The sequence below is a fragment of the Poecile atricapillus genome, chromosome 1, assembly GCF_030490865.1.
Source record: "Poecile atricapillus isolate bPoeAtr1 chromosome 1, bPoeAtr1.hap1, whole genome shotgun sequence".
NCBI classification, from domain to species: domain Eukaryota; kingdom Metazoa; phylum Chordata; class Aves; order Passeriformes; family Paridae; genus Poecile; species Poecile atricapillus.
Genome location: NC_081249.1, coordinates 163750108 through 163767427, shown reverse-complemented (window position 1 = coordinate 163767427; position 17320 = coordinate 163750108). Strand labels below are relative to the sequence as shown.

The following is a 17320-nucleotide window of genomic DNA, read 5'->3' as shown; positions in this document are numbered from 1 at the left end:
TTTAGAAAGTAGTAAAGCTCTTCTGAGTACTGTAAAAGTGATGATGATTAATGCAAGAGTTGTAGTCAGCCCTTCAAATGCTCAGTATAGCTTCTTTCTTCCTTTGCTGTTCAGAGTAGAAAAGAAATAGGGACGACTGAAAGCGCTAGGAGAACTGGTCACAGTGAATGGTTGTGCAGACTGTTCCTCCCTACTTTAACTGTTCTATAGCTGCATTAATCCCCACATTTAATAGGCTGCTGATACTATATTCTGCATTGCAAAACGCTGAAATGAACAGCTGCTGTTAGTAGAATAATTGATTCTAAGAAATGTGGAAGTTTTCAGTCAAAATGGGTGGTAAGACAATGCTTCTGACACCAGCATTAATATCTTTGGTGTGTATGGCCCCTGATCCTGCCCCACTGGCTGATGAGGCCGCTGTCATGTCTGTGGGAGGTAAGGTCAGAGTGCAGGATAAGCATTCTTCCATGTAGCTGCATTAGTTCTACTGGTCCTGCAGAGTAACAAGGAAATATGCAGGCTAGGCAGCAACACAGAAAATAATCTGAACTCTTGCCTGAGATCTCTATGTCTTCTAAGTGCAAAGCTTTGTAGGTTAATTTTTTATATCTGGAGGCTTTAAACAAGGGAGCATTAGTGCAACAAGCATATACATAAAACTGTAGGGAGTTTGGCCCTATTTTCCTTTCCTTTCTACTCAAGCAGTGCAATTTTGTACCTTGCATGTGTGGTTCAATAGATTTCTTCCACTCATTTATCCCTTCCACTCATTTATCCCTCATCCTGTATTCAAACTAGGGAGTCTGTTTCACCTATTTATCCTTACCCTTCTCATGTCAAAGCTGCCTATTCTTCAATCTTTTGTTTATATTTCAAGTGTTGGGGTTTTCCTGTTCCCTTCTGACCTCATCACTGACATCGTTGTCCTATGCTCCTGATACTGATAGCCCTTCATCTGCTGCCTCTCATATTCCCTTTCTGGATATTTTGTGTGCTACTCTTCTTCCGTGCCTGCTGCTGCGTTCTTTCACAAAGTGAAAGAGCCGCTGCACTGGCACCGCATTGCCTTGGCGGGCGGCACTGTCACACGGGGCATGGACGCTCGTGCCCGGCGGGGCTCGCAGCCCTCTCCCCTCCCCAGGCAGCCCCGAGCTGTCGCAGCCCCGCTGCCGCGGGACCCGCGGGACAGACGGCCGGGGTGACAGAGGGTGTCCCTGTCCAGGGTCCTGAAAGCTGGCTGGGCTGGCAGCTGCCGCCGCCCTTCCTTTCCTGGCTCTGCTGCTGGTGGTAATGGCAAAGAAACGGAGGTATCTTCGAAAGCTGACTTCCAAATTTCCTGTTTAATATGGAATAAAGTTATCAACTGGCTAAGATAGAGTTTCATGTATCTATCAAGTAAGAAATCTTAGAAAAATGACATGAGGGAAGAGAATAGTACTGCTTAAAATGAACTTGGTGTCTTGTTTTTATTAATCAAGCTTGCTGTTTTTGTCAGATATCAGCCTTTGATCTTATGAGCATTCTTCAGGGACATCATGGAAAAACTGAGAGCCAGATTGTAATTCTCTCATGAGTATGATGCAGGAGTAATTGAACTGAAGTCAAATTAAACTAATGTGAAACAGATGTAAGTGGGTTCAGACAGGCTCAGCATTCTGCAGCTTTAGTTAATATTTTCTTACATGACAAAAAAAAAATACAATCTACTAATACACTAATAATGTGCATGTGCTTTTGCTAATAGAACAAAAAAAAGTGAGGGAACTACACTATAGTCCCTGCTGGCCATACAAAGGGACTCATATAAAAGGTATCTGAAAGCTGGAGTCTGGCTAATGAGGAATGGATACCGGAGAAGAGCCAAGAATGGTGAAGATGATTACAGATTGTGAGCCAGGTACCCCCTTTCCTCTTTTGGCACTTAGATGACTGATGTGTTAGGATGTGAGAGGCAGGATCAGAGTGTATCCTGTTTAGTGTCACTGGCCGAAGGAACTGCAGATAGGCTGTGGTTCATCCCAGCATAGTTTTCTGCTGATGTGTACTTGCCTCAGGCAGATTCACTGTTTTCACCGAAACAATTTCTGCCAATCAGTAAATTTTCTGTTCGATGGATTAATCCATGAAATAAGGAAAACATGGCACCACAGGCTATAACTTAAAAAAGTGATAAGAAACTCCACACAATAGAAGACAACAAAAATAACAGGTTGTCTTTCCTTGTGCAGTCCTGATTCTTAGTTAACTCTCTGATTCTTAATGACACTAAGACTTCTGAAAACTATTTGAACAAGAAGTTTTCAGGTTATCCTAAAGAGAAGGCTTTAAATGTTCTCCTTAACAGAAAGCTTCCTGGAGAATAAAGAAGTTATAAAAGAATTCTGCACTGGATCATGTCCAAATTAATACTACTGCAGAATGAATCAATAGAATATAAAGAACAGGATGCAATTCACTTGAGTTGCTGTCTTGATCTCAGAGTAAATAACAACACTCGTGTGGCAATAAACTGACTGAAGAATAATCTTCACAATTAGAAATACCAGATTTCAAACAACTACATAGTTAACCATAAACTGAATTGTTATATACACAAATGAGTACATTGTTAAATGATGACACAAAGACTGTCTAGACTTCCACCTAGCACTGTCTCATTTCTTCAGAGCATCTAAGAAAGGGAACATACAAGTTACAGATGATATCTACTATCTGCTATCAAGGATGAAATAATTTTTCCATTCCTGCTCACTAGAGGTAAGTAGGCATTTATGAACCTTTTTTTCTATGGCTTTCTTTGAATTACATCAAATTCACTTCTAAATCACTCATGCTATATTATTAATGAATAGTAAAAGGACACTTAGCATTTTATTCTTTTTTTCAATGAAATGACTTGCAATAGAAAGCTTTTTTTCTGTTGCATTGTGATTGTCACAGGCCCTGTCCTGTAAGGCACCGATTTTTCAGCTCTGAGGACATTAAGTCTGAACAATATACCCTGAATGAGAAGTAAGAATTTAGGAAGACCAGTCAAATACTGAAAATTCTTATTCTTGGTGATCTTTCATTTAAACTTTAAACATTACTGAATCCACTTAGCTTATGAAATTTGACAGAGTAACAGCTTGAAACACTATAGCTTCAAGGCACCAGTTCTCCCTGTCATAAGAATATGACATCACTGAGGGGTGAAAGGCCTTTTATTTGCATAAGATAATAGTTACGTTTCTATGCAGCAGCTGTGCTGTCAGTGAAAGATGCCAAATCTATCTCTGGAGTAACCTCATTGATTTTAAATGAGTTACTTTGGGAATAAATTGGCCCACTCAATAAAATTGCAGATTTGAGACATTGAAATAATTAAGCAAGTTTTTCATGATCATTACATGGTTAAAAAAAATTGCAAAACAATTACATGATGTCATGTATTTATTTACCTGATAGACCACAACTGATTTGCCACAAGGTTTTTCAGTCATATAGGTAGAGCAAGTATCTAGAGATTACAGACATTTCTTGGGAATATGGGAACATTAAAGGGATACAAGAAACATGAATATGGTATTGTGTCATTATTATCTATTTAGTGTTGCAGTAAGTCAAACAAATATGAGATGTCTCCATCATGCCATTTTCATGACAATTCCTCTTCTTTAGACAGTATCAACCAGGATGTATTTCTGGAAATTAACCTACAGAATTCACCTCCAGACTATAGACTTCTTGCATGTCTTAGCAGGAATTTAATGCATCAGTGGACTGTTTCAGTTTTATTATCTTAGGTGAGTTCTCAGTGGACAGGTGTCTGTGGCAGAATACACTATCAGTTAACTGCTGATAGTTTTGGCAGAGGGACAGGGTAGTGCTTGGGTTAGGGTGACACAATTGAGTAATATTTGTATGTTAGGTTTTCCCTGGTAATGTAGAAGGAAGATGCCAGTAAGCTGGAAACTTTTGCATGCTAAGGGAAAGTTATTTACATACATATATATATTATGCATGTGTGTATATAAATGCATGAATTGTTTTTTATTGATGCATATTTGATAAATGATCTTGTTAAGGGTTCAGAACACATCTGAAGCCTTTCAGGTTACTGTAACCATAATTCAAGTGATTACACCACACAGTTAGCAAAGGCTACCCTCACTTTTGTTCCCACTCAGTTTGCAGAAGTAATGTCAACAGAAATCCCGAAACGTGTTCAGAATGTATCATGGTTTGCTTGCAAAGGAAATACCTTGTGCTCTTGATGTCATCACTGCAATCATCTCAAATTGAAGTCTGACTGAGCAGGCTCATTATCATTCTCACCATGTCCTCCCTTAGAGCAGCCTCTCCCTCCTCCTCCTGTACAGCACAAAACAAGAGCCACAGGGGTGCTCAGATTAGGGGAAGGAGAGACTCCTAGCACCTCCCCTGAGAAAACTTGCTGCATTGCTTCCATCCAGTTTCTTCAAACTGCATGCTGCTTTACAGGACCTTGCACGCCACTAAATGAAAGTGTGGATTCCCCAGTACTGATTTCCTCTTCCTGTTTAGGGCTGAACAAAGACTGGGAAAAAGGACAGATTTAGTTTCACAATGTGGATGTGAAAAGAGTGTGCCAACCTTTACAGTAAGAGTTTCCAGAGGAGAGTCACATATTTTGGGCTGCTTTGGGTTTAGTTTTTTGTTGTTTTTTTTCTTCACAAGGGTAGATGTCTCTTGTTTGTTCTTAGGAGGTTAACTAACATTTGAGCAATAGATAGAAAAGAAAAACAGAAAAAGGGCAGTTGAGAAAAAAAGTACAGGGGAAAACACAAGGCACAAATTATTATAGGCACCAGGTTTAGATCCCAACCACATTTCCTGAAAATTCAGAAGTCTATGGACCTCTGGATTGATTCTGATATGGATATCTGACCATGACATATGAGAATTTGTGGATATCTCCACTAAACCATCCCCTGTGGATGATCCCCTTCACACAAAGAGTTGATTTCCACTGTGGAAGAGAATAGGCAGGACAGGGTTAATCTCACACAGTTTTCCTTCAGGCCCCCAGAGGGGCTGGGGTTTTGTTTTCCTGGCTAAGGGAGGGGAGCTGGGGCATGTATTGTAACTGGAACTGGAGACCGTTCTGGTGTTACTAGCCTGTTTTGGGTTTGAGGGAAAGCCTGGAGAACGAGGAAGAGAAGGGAGAATGCAGATCTGGAAAGAAGCAAGTGCCTGCCAATTGCACAAGTGTCCTCCCTTTCCCCGAAGGCCCCTGACAGCTTAAGGGAGCTCTGAGGTGCCTCCAGTCTCCTGCCCCCTCCCTGCAGCTTGGCCACATCTTACAGCCCCGCGGTGCCAGGCATTGCCTTGACGCGAAGTGTTTGTCCCTGCCCAGGGTGCGGATCGGGGACAGAAGGGGGAGCAGGGGTCCCCTGGCTTTGGGGATACCCGGTCCTGCTCCCCAGAGCCTGCGGGGGCTCGGACGATCCCCTGCCCTTCCCCTCCCCCTGCGCTGCAGAGCCTCTGGATGCTGCCGTACTCCTGCCATGTGCTGCCGCCGCCGCTACTGCTGCTCGTAGCTTAGTCGAGCGTGTCTCCGGCTGCAAACTCCGCCAAACAAGCCTGCATTCCCCTCCCGGGAAGGATACCTCGTGAGTACCAGCCGGAGCCTGTCCCCTCCCTAGGCACCCCGCCACTGCCTCTTACAAAGGGACTCGCAGGCTCTCCCCACCCCCTTTTTATGCCAGTGCAGAGAGGGGCTCCGTGAATTCCCTCCAAAGCTATAGGGTGGCTCCCTCCTCCTCCTTCTCTTCTTCCTGCTCCGGCTCTCCTGGGCGAGCCAGGCTGCTGCTGCATTGAGCCGGGGTGGTCCCCAGCCTCGCCCCTGCCGCGCCCCAGCCATGCTGCTGCGGCTCACGCCCCACGGCTGACTTTTGCTACCCCTCTAGTGCCCGGGGCTGAACTGAGGTGCGCTCATTTTTGGGGGATGGCTTAGGCTAGGGAGCTTATGCACGTGTGGGAGGTGTCTCTGGGGGTGTGGGGGGCTGGACGACTCCCCGATCCTTTCAAGCCTGCGTTCTCTCCAGCCCGGGTTCCCCTCGGGTGGGCGCAGCAGAGGGTCCGCGCTGCAGCGGGGACCCGCCACCCTGACATCTGCAGGTGGACGGGGCGAAACAGCTGCGGGAGCCTCCCCAGGAGCCAGCAGCACCCTGGACCCGCTGCCTACCTCAGTCTGCTCCGTTCCTGCTCCTCCAGATTCTCTCCGGTCCTCGGTCCATCCCTTATACCCCTCTCTGTGCTGGGGTGCCTGCAAACCCCTCCACTCCACTCCACTCCCCTGCCCGCCCTTCCCCACCTTCTTCGATTTATTTGTGTATTTCTTTCCTTGGCAACCACCAGTTTCCCTCTGTCAAACAGCGCAGGCTCCCTATAATTTGAAATTAATTTGTTTGACTGCAGCATCGAGACAGGAAGGTTGGGAATTTATTTAATTCTTTTTACTCCCTTTGCAAAAAGGAAGCAATGAAATTTCCAATTGAGACTCCAAGAAAACAGGTGAACTGGGATCCTCAAGGTTGGTGATTCTCTATTACTATCATTACTACCATAATAACAATATTATTATTCCTTGTGTCTATTGACTCGTGGGAGACTCTGTGACTCCAGATGGGAGGAGGCGTTGGAGGTTTGCTTCCCATGGCATATAGCTCAGTCTTTCTTGCTCAATCCTATAGCAGTGCATTAGAAAACGCTACTCAGAGATGGGGTTGGGTGGCTGCATGGCTAAAGCCTCTTCTAGGTGTAAGTTTTTCAGTTTTATATTTGATATCTCTCTTGCCTCCCCCTCTCCCTTTTTCTTGAGTATTTTCAAGGCAAACTTGGCTGGCATGGCAGTGATCTCTGGCTCACAGCATTGTTTGTTTTAGCAGTGGCTCCTTTGTTGTTTCTAGTGATCATTGTCTCTGCTAAATGGGTGGTACAGGAGTGGACACAGATGCAAGTGCTTGTTCAGGGCTCCTCGATGGCACATGTTTGTTGGCAGGAGTAGAATGCTGCAACAATACAGCCTTTAGTGTGGACAGACCTTTAGTTTGGATGGTATAAAATGACACGTTAAATAAGGCAGCCCAAAGGGACCTTTACACTCTTTACTGTGTCCTATTAACAACTAATCAGCCCAAGTGGATAGTTTGATTAACTACATAGGTATATTTGGACTCAATCTTAGGGAATGTGCTTGTGTGATGGTGGAATGAGAAGATACACACCAGTGCAGTGGTTTTCAATAAGATGATCCAAATAGTATTTAAAAATAAAACATAGTAAAATACTCTCCTTGCCTGACATAGGGAGGAGATTCATCTGCATCCTACAGAAGTGACTGAAAAACCTCTATTGGTAATTTGTACACTGGTGTGTCATATTTCTGTGCATTGGTACAGGGGAAGAACAACTTGAAGCCATTTCTCAGGTTTGCAGCAGAATTGCTGGCAGCCAGTAGCTGTACAGCAGTGCTTGCAAGAGTTATGAAGAGATAACATGGGCTTTGATTATTCCTCTTAATTTGGATTGGTTTTAGTGGTCAATTTGTCTGTCATCCTCCATGTCTTCACATTTACAAAATGAAACTTTGGAAACAGTTTCTCATGTTATAGAAAGAATACAGTAGAACTGCTGTACACACAATTCAGGTTTAGTTTAAGCCTTAGTACGTCTTTAATTAGGTGAAGGCAGAAATCAACACATCAACCTCCTCTGCCCTCATCTTCCTAATGAACACATGGATAGTAGTGCTAACAGAGATATGATTATTTAAATAACAGTATATTCCTTATCCTAGGGTCTAAATTCTTTGTGGTGAAAACTTGCTCTATCCAAGTGCTTTTCTAAATGTGTGTTTGCTGTAGCTTACTTTAAATCCATTTCATGAATTGCAAAATGTATTTTAATGCAAAATATCTCTTTCCTTCTTTCCTCTGACAAGGCACACGGGAGGATGTATGGATGTCATTCTGTGTGCAGCTCCTTTGCTTAGCAATCATCTTTAAAGCATATGGATTCAACAGGTGGTTGGCCACAATTTACTGATATAACAAAACCACAGAGTACTCTAGCAGTTAAAAGATCCCAAGCCCAGCAGGTTTCCTCTCTATCAAACTGAATGCCTGCTAAAAGCTTCAGAATCCTACCAGTAATTTCCCCTCAGTGTATTGACTTTGTTAGGCAGACAGAAAGGATACTGATGTATTGCCAAGGAGGAAGCAAAAAAGAGTTATTTTCTAATTCTCCAAGAGACTCAGAAAACAGATAAAATTTGGTGGAATGGAAAAAAGGCAATTTGGCAAGGAAAAGCTGTCTAAGTCCCAATCCTTTTATCAAGAGAGGAACAGTGCAGTGACACTGTACTCACATAGTCCCACTGAAGAATTATGAGTGTAGAAGACAAGGTAGATCAGAGTTGTATTTTTTTGAAACAAAAATATATTTAAGTATATATAAATGTTATCAATTATCTACATGAAATAACTAAAGGTCTAAAATGAATTTTACAATCACATATGTGGTCTGTTCTCTGTACATACAAGAATGAGGTCATGTTTTGCATGCTATGTGGTATCTCTGGAGTTAAGCATTGAAGTAGCTTTTCTCAGATGCAAAGATCAACATGTAGAAAGTTGAAGGGAAGGGATGCAGACTCCTAAGTATTAGAGCACACAGCTCATGTCCAGTTAGTATTCACACTCTAGTACCAGACTCATTTCAGAGTGTATTTTATGATTATGCACTACTCTGGTTGTCAGCCAGAGAACATGAAGTTTCCATAGCTTTGTCTAGTAGGAATTGTGATAACTTGTGCTAACAGTACTTGGAATAGATCAACTGATGCTCCTGGCAAGCAAGCTAGCAGCCCAAGGACATAAGTGAGAGCTATGGCATCTCAAAGACTGTTTAGACCTGATTATTCCAGACAATATTTTCTAGAAATTATACACATTTCTAAAGGCTGGGAACCTTTTTGTGTAGATATGGCTGGCTTGGTATTGATGATATTGCTGGTTTGAACCCAGGTCAAAATGATAGCCATTGAAGTGAATTAATGCTCAACTCCGTAATGCTAACTAAACTCTAAATATTTACGTAGGCAGATAGATTAGGGGATGCTGGTAACTTTCATCTGGCATAGAACTGGAATTCTCAGTTAGCATCAGCAAAGATCAATATAGAAAGACTTTGTGGAGAGAAGATGTTTAAAATAATAGAATTGACATGAAGAATGGTCTGTCAAGTAATGGGAGACTGGTTTCTTAGCCATTAAACTGGTACAATCAGGGCTTGGAGATGAAACTGTGATATTATCATGTATTATCTTCATGTGTCTTGGGCATAAAGTATATCTCTGTGTTACATGTAAATGCTGAGTGTCTTCAAATATTTAATGAATCTGGAAGTGTATAGGGTACAGATTTCTATGGTGAAGTCCTCATACTACATCAGGCAGTCAAACTATGTGAACTCCTCAACAAACAGATCAAACTCAATCACAAAAGTCATTGGGACTTGGCCTTAACAATCCAATGTGAAATATGCCCTAGCATTTGATATATATTAATTAAAACCCCTGCAATTTATATTCAATGAATGAATAGGGTAAGAAATTACTAAAAAAACCCCAAGCAGGTACTTCAAGAATGTTTTTAGGGAGTACTGTACATGTTGAGTAGTAGTAAAGGCTATCACAATACTTGGCCTTACATTTTATTAAAACAAGCTTGCTATTTTGTGTTACTGGTGAAATCAGTATGTATGTACTCAATCAGAAAACATTTGATCTGCCAATCTCTTATTGTCACTTCTCACATTTGGTGCAATTTAAGTAAAGCAGTAAAAACTGAAATTAGTGAAAGACCAGATTTTCAGTTTCATACTTCTTACAACCTCTCATCTATACTTTCCAGAATATAAGATTGTATTTTTAGCAGCATATGAAGACTTTAATTCTCATAATTGTTCATATCTCTCCCTCCTTGCAGTCCTCCTGCTGTTTGTTATACCCACCTGTTTTCTGTGCTTGAATTGGCTCATAATGTCTTTGCACATATATTTTTATATAGTACCTAAAACAGAGTTTTAGGTTCTGGATGTTACAGCAATATCAATTTTTTCCTAAAAATTATCTGCTTAAAATAGATTTATTTTTTTTGTAGGAAAAAATAAGAAAGATAGATGAGACAATTTCACATATACTTAGAAATTATCCCCAAGTGTGACTGTCTTTTATAGTGAGGGTGAGATGCCTTTTTCAAGGGAAGGATGTCTTTGTGATGCTCTTAGCAGGGAGTAAATGGAATTCAGTCTTGTTTGTACCTGTGTGCCTGCAGTTTCTGCTGTTACTGCAGTGATATGGATTGTCAGAGTCTTTCAGATATCCAGCTCAATGTTTACGTCAACACTAAAGTTTTGGAACTCTGAAGTTTTCATTCAAGTTCCTGCATTCTTTCACAAATGCACTGTTTGCAGTTTGGAACTCTAAAATCACGTATTTATTGCCATCTTTACAATTAGCATGGGAGTTAATGGTCTATGGGAAATTCAATCTGTGGTTGAAAGTCTGGAGTTTCCCTTCACATGTTGCTACTGACTTACTGTTTAACCTTCGGGAAGCCACTTACCCTGTCATGTCTTCCCTTTTTCTAGACTGGAAAACAGGAATATTAATACTTCCCTAATGCACAAGGGTGTTGTGAAATATAATTAACTTGTTTAGAGCAATCTAAAATCTGCTATTGAAAGAAGAGCTTATGCATTGCAATTAAATGCTAAAACAATTAGGAGGGAGCAAAACAGCCTGTCATCATTCACAGATCACATCAATTAAGAAACAAGGTTGTCTCTGCACTTTACAACTAGAGGAAACTAGTATCACTTAAGCTTCTTTACAGACAATTGAGTTTCCCATTAGAAGTATCTAAACACCTTAGATATTGCCCAACTGCTTCAGAGAGGCTCAAATATTCCATCGAGCCTTTGTCACCAGCCTTGGGATTTCTCACTTCACCTGAGACACCTCAAGCAGCACTGGATACCATGTGTGTGGGACAATGAACTGAGTCTCAAATGCCTTCATGCAAATATCAGGACTGGACCATCCCTTGATGACTGTTTGAAAAATCTTCAACATCAGTTCTCAGTACAAATTAAATTGACACTGTCGGTGAAGTGTTACTAACTGCTGCAGTACCTGCTTTTTCTATTCTTTTGTTTGAAGAGACCAATGCAGAAGGTAAACTTGATTAGAAAGGCATAGATGAGTAGAATAAAGGTGTTCATTTCTGTCCTCTGTTTTCAAGAAGATATGTAAAAAGGAGTAGAATGCAGCTGTGAGTTAGACAATATCTTTCTGCACTGTCAAGTTCGTTGTTACTAGCTCAGTAGATGAAGACTGTTCTGGGAAGCTGTAATGTGTGAAAAAGCAGGCCTGATCCCTGCCAATGGTCCATGGTCAGAGGCTACTGACCCTGTGCTAATTCTGTCAAAAAGTCATATTGGCTACTTACACACCCATCTGATAGACTGGGACTCTGCTGTGCCTGGTAAGTATGGATTGTAGAACACTGCAGGGAGTTTAAATGACATATCTGAAGGAGGATATAAATTGGAAAAACAAGAGGACACTTCTGGAAGTGCATGGTGTAGGCACAATAGTGCCAAATACAGTAAGGTGTAAAATTTGAAGAGTTTGTAAAACAAATAGAAGAGAATGAAAAAATCAGAACTTTACTAAAGGTGATGTGGAGCCTGCAGAGAAGACAGATGAGTACTGTGGATGCCAGTGTGGTAAGAGATAGATACAATTGATTTAGGAGAGAAAGAAAGACTGCAGATGGCTATTAGTTTTGTTATTGTTGTCTTTAAGATGCCCTGGTAATGGTAAAATGAAGGATTCAGAAAAGTAGTAGAATTAGTAGTAGGAAAGTGGCAGAGCAAAAGACCTGACAGTGGCTTTCTTAGACTAGTGAAGGAAGACTGCACTCTAGTCAAGGTAAGAAATATGGAAGGTGGACTATCATTAAGATGTCATCTGTAGTGCGAGGAAAAGGGAATGAAAAAAATCAAAGGCAATAGGAAGCTGTAATTCTAAGATAGGAAGAGCAATAGAATTGTCATCAGTGTGAGAGGTTAGGACAGGATTATGATTTCAGTGAATAATACCAATGCTCTTTTTTTGTCGTGTGTGTACAAGAGTAATCTGTTAATGGCTTTTGGACAGAAAAGTCCCTTGGGAAACTCTTGAGAAAACTGATGCTACCTGAAATGATGGAGTTTGCTCTTGGGATGAAGATATATGATACCAGTTGTAATTGGGAAGGTTTTGGTTCAGCTTTTGGCATTTATGTGGATTTATGTAGCTAGTGTGTGGACTATATCAGCTTCAGACAGAAGAGTGCATATAGATGGCGATACAGGTTAATTCTTACCCCCTTTATTTAATCCAGAGCTAGGACTCACTTCAGTGTGAGCAAAATTAAATTCTTCATTTTAAAAGAACTGTGCTGTTGCCTCAGGCTTTACTGACCTAAGAGTAAGGGAGTGCCTGGAATTACTGGCAAAACAGAGGCCTTAGATTTTGTGCTCTAAATAAGGTGAACACCTGGAATGAAATGGGAAGGAGAAAATGAGGAGGTTGGTATAAGAAAGGGATAAGCAACACACTAGTATTCAAGGTAGGGTATTAAAAAGCTCAGTGTGATGCAAGCGCCCAACCTTTTTTTTATAATAACCTCAGTGTAATAACAAAGGCTGAAGCAGACAATATGAATGCTGAACAGTTGTCTGTTTTTATATAGAAGTTTTATGTGACATTTAGCAAAAGGCTAAAGAATACCTTTTAAAGTACCTTTTTCATAGGAATATATCTGGTCTTTGTTTTCTGTAGGAGTTAGAAACATCCTGGGATCTGGCCTTTGTCAAACAGAGCTTCTTATATCTCAGTTCCTGAGACATTGGTTATACTGATACACAGACAAAAACCCCTCTAACTACTTAGAGAGAGTATGTTTATTACAACACCGGGCACACCAAGGAGGAATCTCCCACAGGCATGTGCAAAATCCACGGGACTCTTGTCCTCTTTTATCTAAAAAACTTAGATATTCATATAATTATTCATTGCATCTATACATATGCATTACCTAACCCCACCTATCCCTGCTTATTAAAATGAGTTTAAAGTCCTTTCACGTCTGTGCAGTTTCTTTCTCCAAATAAGTCGGTGAGTTTTGAAATGGGTCAGTGGTCTCCTAAGATGAAGTCAGTCTTCCTCATGGCAAGCTTTTCACCTTTGTCTTATTGGAAGGCTTTCTTGTCCCTTGGCCACAACTCAAACTCTCCAACCTAGTTCTGGCTGGTTTTGGGGCTCAGGTGTAGTTATGGTTTCTTCATCTTTACAGTACCTTATCCTCCCCATCCTGACACAACAAAGCAAAGCAAAAGATACATAGTCTTAGCTCCAACTAGTTCTATCTGCTAATAATTAACTCTTCTACATTGCTTCTATAGTCCTTGCTAAATTCTAGCAGTTCCATCCCCTAGCTAAGGCCATAACTCCTTGATACTTTTAGACCCTTGATTCAATACTTCTGTTATTTGTCTATAATGTAATGGGAAACATGCTCTAAGATGAACCTGCTGACTTTCATAAATGATGTGCCATGCAATTCTTATTGCTTACCTGAATAAGATAAAACAACAAGTGAGAACAGCATATATCCTATACCCTTGTACTTCAGGGTGGTAGTACCAATCCTTTTTAGTCCATAGACCACTCTTATTCTCAAAACATACTTTCTGGGCTGCTTTTCTCACACTCAAATATCAATGCAGAATATTTAAACAAAAATATACATTTGTTTACTTTTGTTATTTCAAAATTGAACTATGAATCTCTTATCACATCACAGAATTTAGGGACTGTTTTCCTGGTTTGGGAATACTGAAACCAAGAATTCAGATTTCATCTTTTTCTTTAATTGCTAACATAATCCTTATGCTATTACAAATCTTACTGTTGGCAAAATGTCTCAAGTACATGTGTTACTATGTATTATCCAGTTGTCCTAAAATATGAGCATAGGAGAACATTGGTGCAATTTTGAGGTTAGGGTAGAAATTTCAATGTGAGTATATCATGGCGTTGGAAGTTGAAATAAAAGCTAGTAGGGTGATAGAATCTGTTATCAAAACCTGTATGAGGGAATAAAAAGGTGGAAAAGAATGCACAAGCCTGGCTTAATTTTATTTTTCTGCTTTTAAAATGGAAAGGGAACATCCTGCTGGAAGCTGGAATTGTGACAAGAGGTGTGAGATACCATATATGAAAGGACTCGAAACATGTTGCACTTAGGATCTGGAGTCCTGAATAGGAGTAGTAATCAGTTGCAAAATCTGGATGTGGTTCAATTCTTTTTTGAAATCCAGACATACTTAGGTTTTGCATTTTGTGAGAGTTTGCTATTTGAAATTTTAGAAGCCTTTCGAAAAGAAATAAAAACCTAACAAAGAGAGACATAATAAATTGCTTCAGGAAACATGGATTATGAAAGAGTAGATCCAAAGTGTGACTGGGTAAGATCTACTGACAGAAGTGCAAAAAATGCAGAATGAACAGAGTGTACCTGTGATAAGGCTGAAAATGCTGTGAAAAGAAAATAAAGAGACATAATGAAAAAGGACATAAAGATGAGTTTGGCTGCCTTTAACTAGAATTCACTGTTATCAAGCACATTATGTTATTTCTGACTTTTAGAAGTAAGCATGTATTATAGTTCATATTTTAAAAATCCCTGAAATATCTTTCTATTCTCTATTGGTGCCTCAGGCATGTATCAAGGTCTTCCTCTGTGAATAAAACTAAATCACATTATAAATAATCTCATGGACATATTACAAAATATTTTTATCTCATGAATTAAGTATCTGTCATAGATGATGATCTGTTTATTTGACTAGTCGTTCATTGGAGAAACACACTTAATGTTTCTTCCATTTGTTCCTCTATTTTTTCCCCCAAATGGATGCATTTAACAGATCTTTAAATTGCTTTAGTTCTTTTTCTGGTAGTCTGTGTATTATGCATGACTGTGATATTTTTTCACTGAAGATAATAGACTGTTTTATTAGAAATGGATGACAAAAAACAACACCCTAAAAAATCTTAGAAAGCAGTACAAATTATTATGGTATCACTGTCCTACAGGATCATCACAGCTCTTTAAGCACCAGGCTTTGATTACCTAGGTTTATTAGAGCCGTATGTTCATATCTCAGCAGGACTGACTCATCTTCTCTAGGAAGAAAAAACCAACATGCCACTGACTTTACTGGATGCAGATTTTGGATTTTGGCACCTTAAACTTGTGCCACTGAGTTTTTGAGGATTCAGTGATATGTTTTTGAAGGGTGTTTGGATTATTTCTTACTTGATACTGTAATATAATAATATTAGCATGATTTGAAAACAGAAAATACATACTGACAGCTTGTCCAGGGCTTTTAACCTCTCAAATTTCAGCTTTTCATCTTAGAGAAACAAAAGTCAGTCACCAGCTACTGTGTGTAAAATGACATCATTGATGAAAGAGTTATGAAAGAAATGGTACTGCAGAAGCTCCCAGCTGAAATGCAGGAAGCAACAGGAACGTCTCAAAGATGTTATTCTAGGTTAACCCGGGTCTATCACTGATTACTTAAATGTTAACATTGCTAAGTTTGGATTGCACAATAAAGCATTGGGCAGAGAGTAGCAGTAATTGTGAGAACTACAGAAACAACCCCATTCACCTCTTCATGGTCCTACAGCCTAATTTGTCTTCATAGGAAATAGAGTTTTTTTATAGGGTTACAATGATATACTGACATGTGACTTTGTGACCTGAATTTCTCATTGCTACCAGACATTTTTTGTTGATTCAGTTTTCTAAAAATAGGCATCTGCTGACATTTAAGGGGATTTAAGATAGCTGAGATAATTGTATAGGCTCAGTATATGTGATAATAGACCTAAGGGAGACTTCTGCCCTTCTGAGGCACAGCTTAAGGCCAGTTGGGTTATCCCATAACCTCTCACTTAGTAGTAGGATGTGCAACTGAATTACACCATTTGAGTGTGACTTAATTGGAAAATAAAACAGCCAAATATAAGTAGGTAGCTGAAATTCTAAGTTTCTAAGGACCTGCTATGGTTAAGGGAGCTATAGTCAAATATGGTTATTTGAGCCAGGAGAATTTTCAGCAAACGTCTGGTTTAGGGTCAGCATAATCTCTCTAGGCTTCACTGATTGGTTTGACCGCATCAGTATTGACAGATTAATGGGATGTATTCCAAGTTACAGCCAAGCAGAGAAATGAGACACGGGTGTTTCTGCTGACTTACACACTGGAAGTGTAAAAAAAAAATATGTATATTATAAATTTAGAATAAGAGAATATAAAAATGCCTATGTTAAATAAATGCATTTCAAACAACAACTTTTTCTTACTAGTGAAAAACCTTTCCTGCACATATTAACTTTGTCCTACCTTTCTTATATGTATTCTTCATCCTGTTCCAGAATAGGTTTTTAAAATACTGGGAAACTTTCATTCACTTTAACTAAGGGTATTAATGTGTATAAGAACTCAAGACAACCATATAGACTGGATCCTCAGGTTATGCAAATAGTATAGCTTCAGTGAACTAAAAAACAGCCCAAGCAATATACTTCTTATAAGATTTCTGACCATTACCACATGGAAAAATCCACTTTTATTGCTGTTGCACAGAAAATTTGAGAAAGTATCACTTAATTGAAATGTTAAATAACTAATGAGATTTGCTTGAAGTATTTTCTATAGACCCTAATCAGTACCTAATCAGTAGTCAGATAGAGGGAGACACCACTGGCCTGATGTCCAGCCAGCGGTGCTGCTAAAGTCCCCTTCTCATGACTGAAATGATCAAAAAATTCCTTCACTCCACCGTAAGGCTGTACCTCTGGCAGACAGCCATCATCAATCATATTTCAAATGTAGACTAGATAGCTTCCTTCTAGGAAGGCCAGCATGCATCTTTGCTTTGTTATCTCTTCCACTTGATTGTTTTGCCACTAGATTTCTTTAAATAAGGATTCTTCTTCCCCTTGTACACAGGCCTTCTTATGCTAAATTCCAAGACTTAGGTTTCCTTGACTATCTGATCTGGCCATGAGACCATTGGCTGAATTTCTTTTCTGAATCTGTGAGATAGGGTATTTGGAAGATCCCAGCATAAAGCCTGACTCTACATCATCCTGTGAGTGCT

At 39.9% G+C, this 17320-nt stretch overlaps 1 protein-coding gene across 1 annotated transcript in view; it reads left to right on the top strand.

Annotated features, from left to right (window-relative positions):
• The first annotated feature begins 6507 nt into the window (after positions 1-6507).
• Positions 6508-17320, top strand: part of KCNK10 (potassium two pore domain channel subfamily K member 10) — a 53329-nt gene continuing 42516 nt past the window's right edge. The window contains 1 exon segment of the mRNA XM_058852389.1: positions 6508-6559. Coding sequence (XP_058708372.1) covers positions 6508-6559 — 52 coding nt within the window.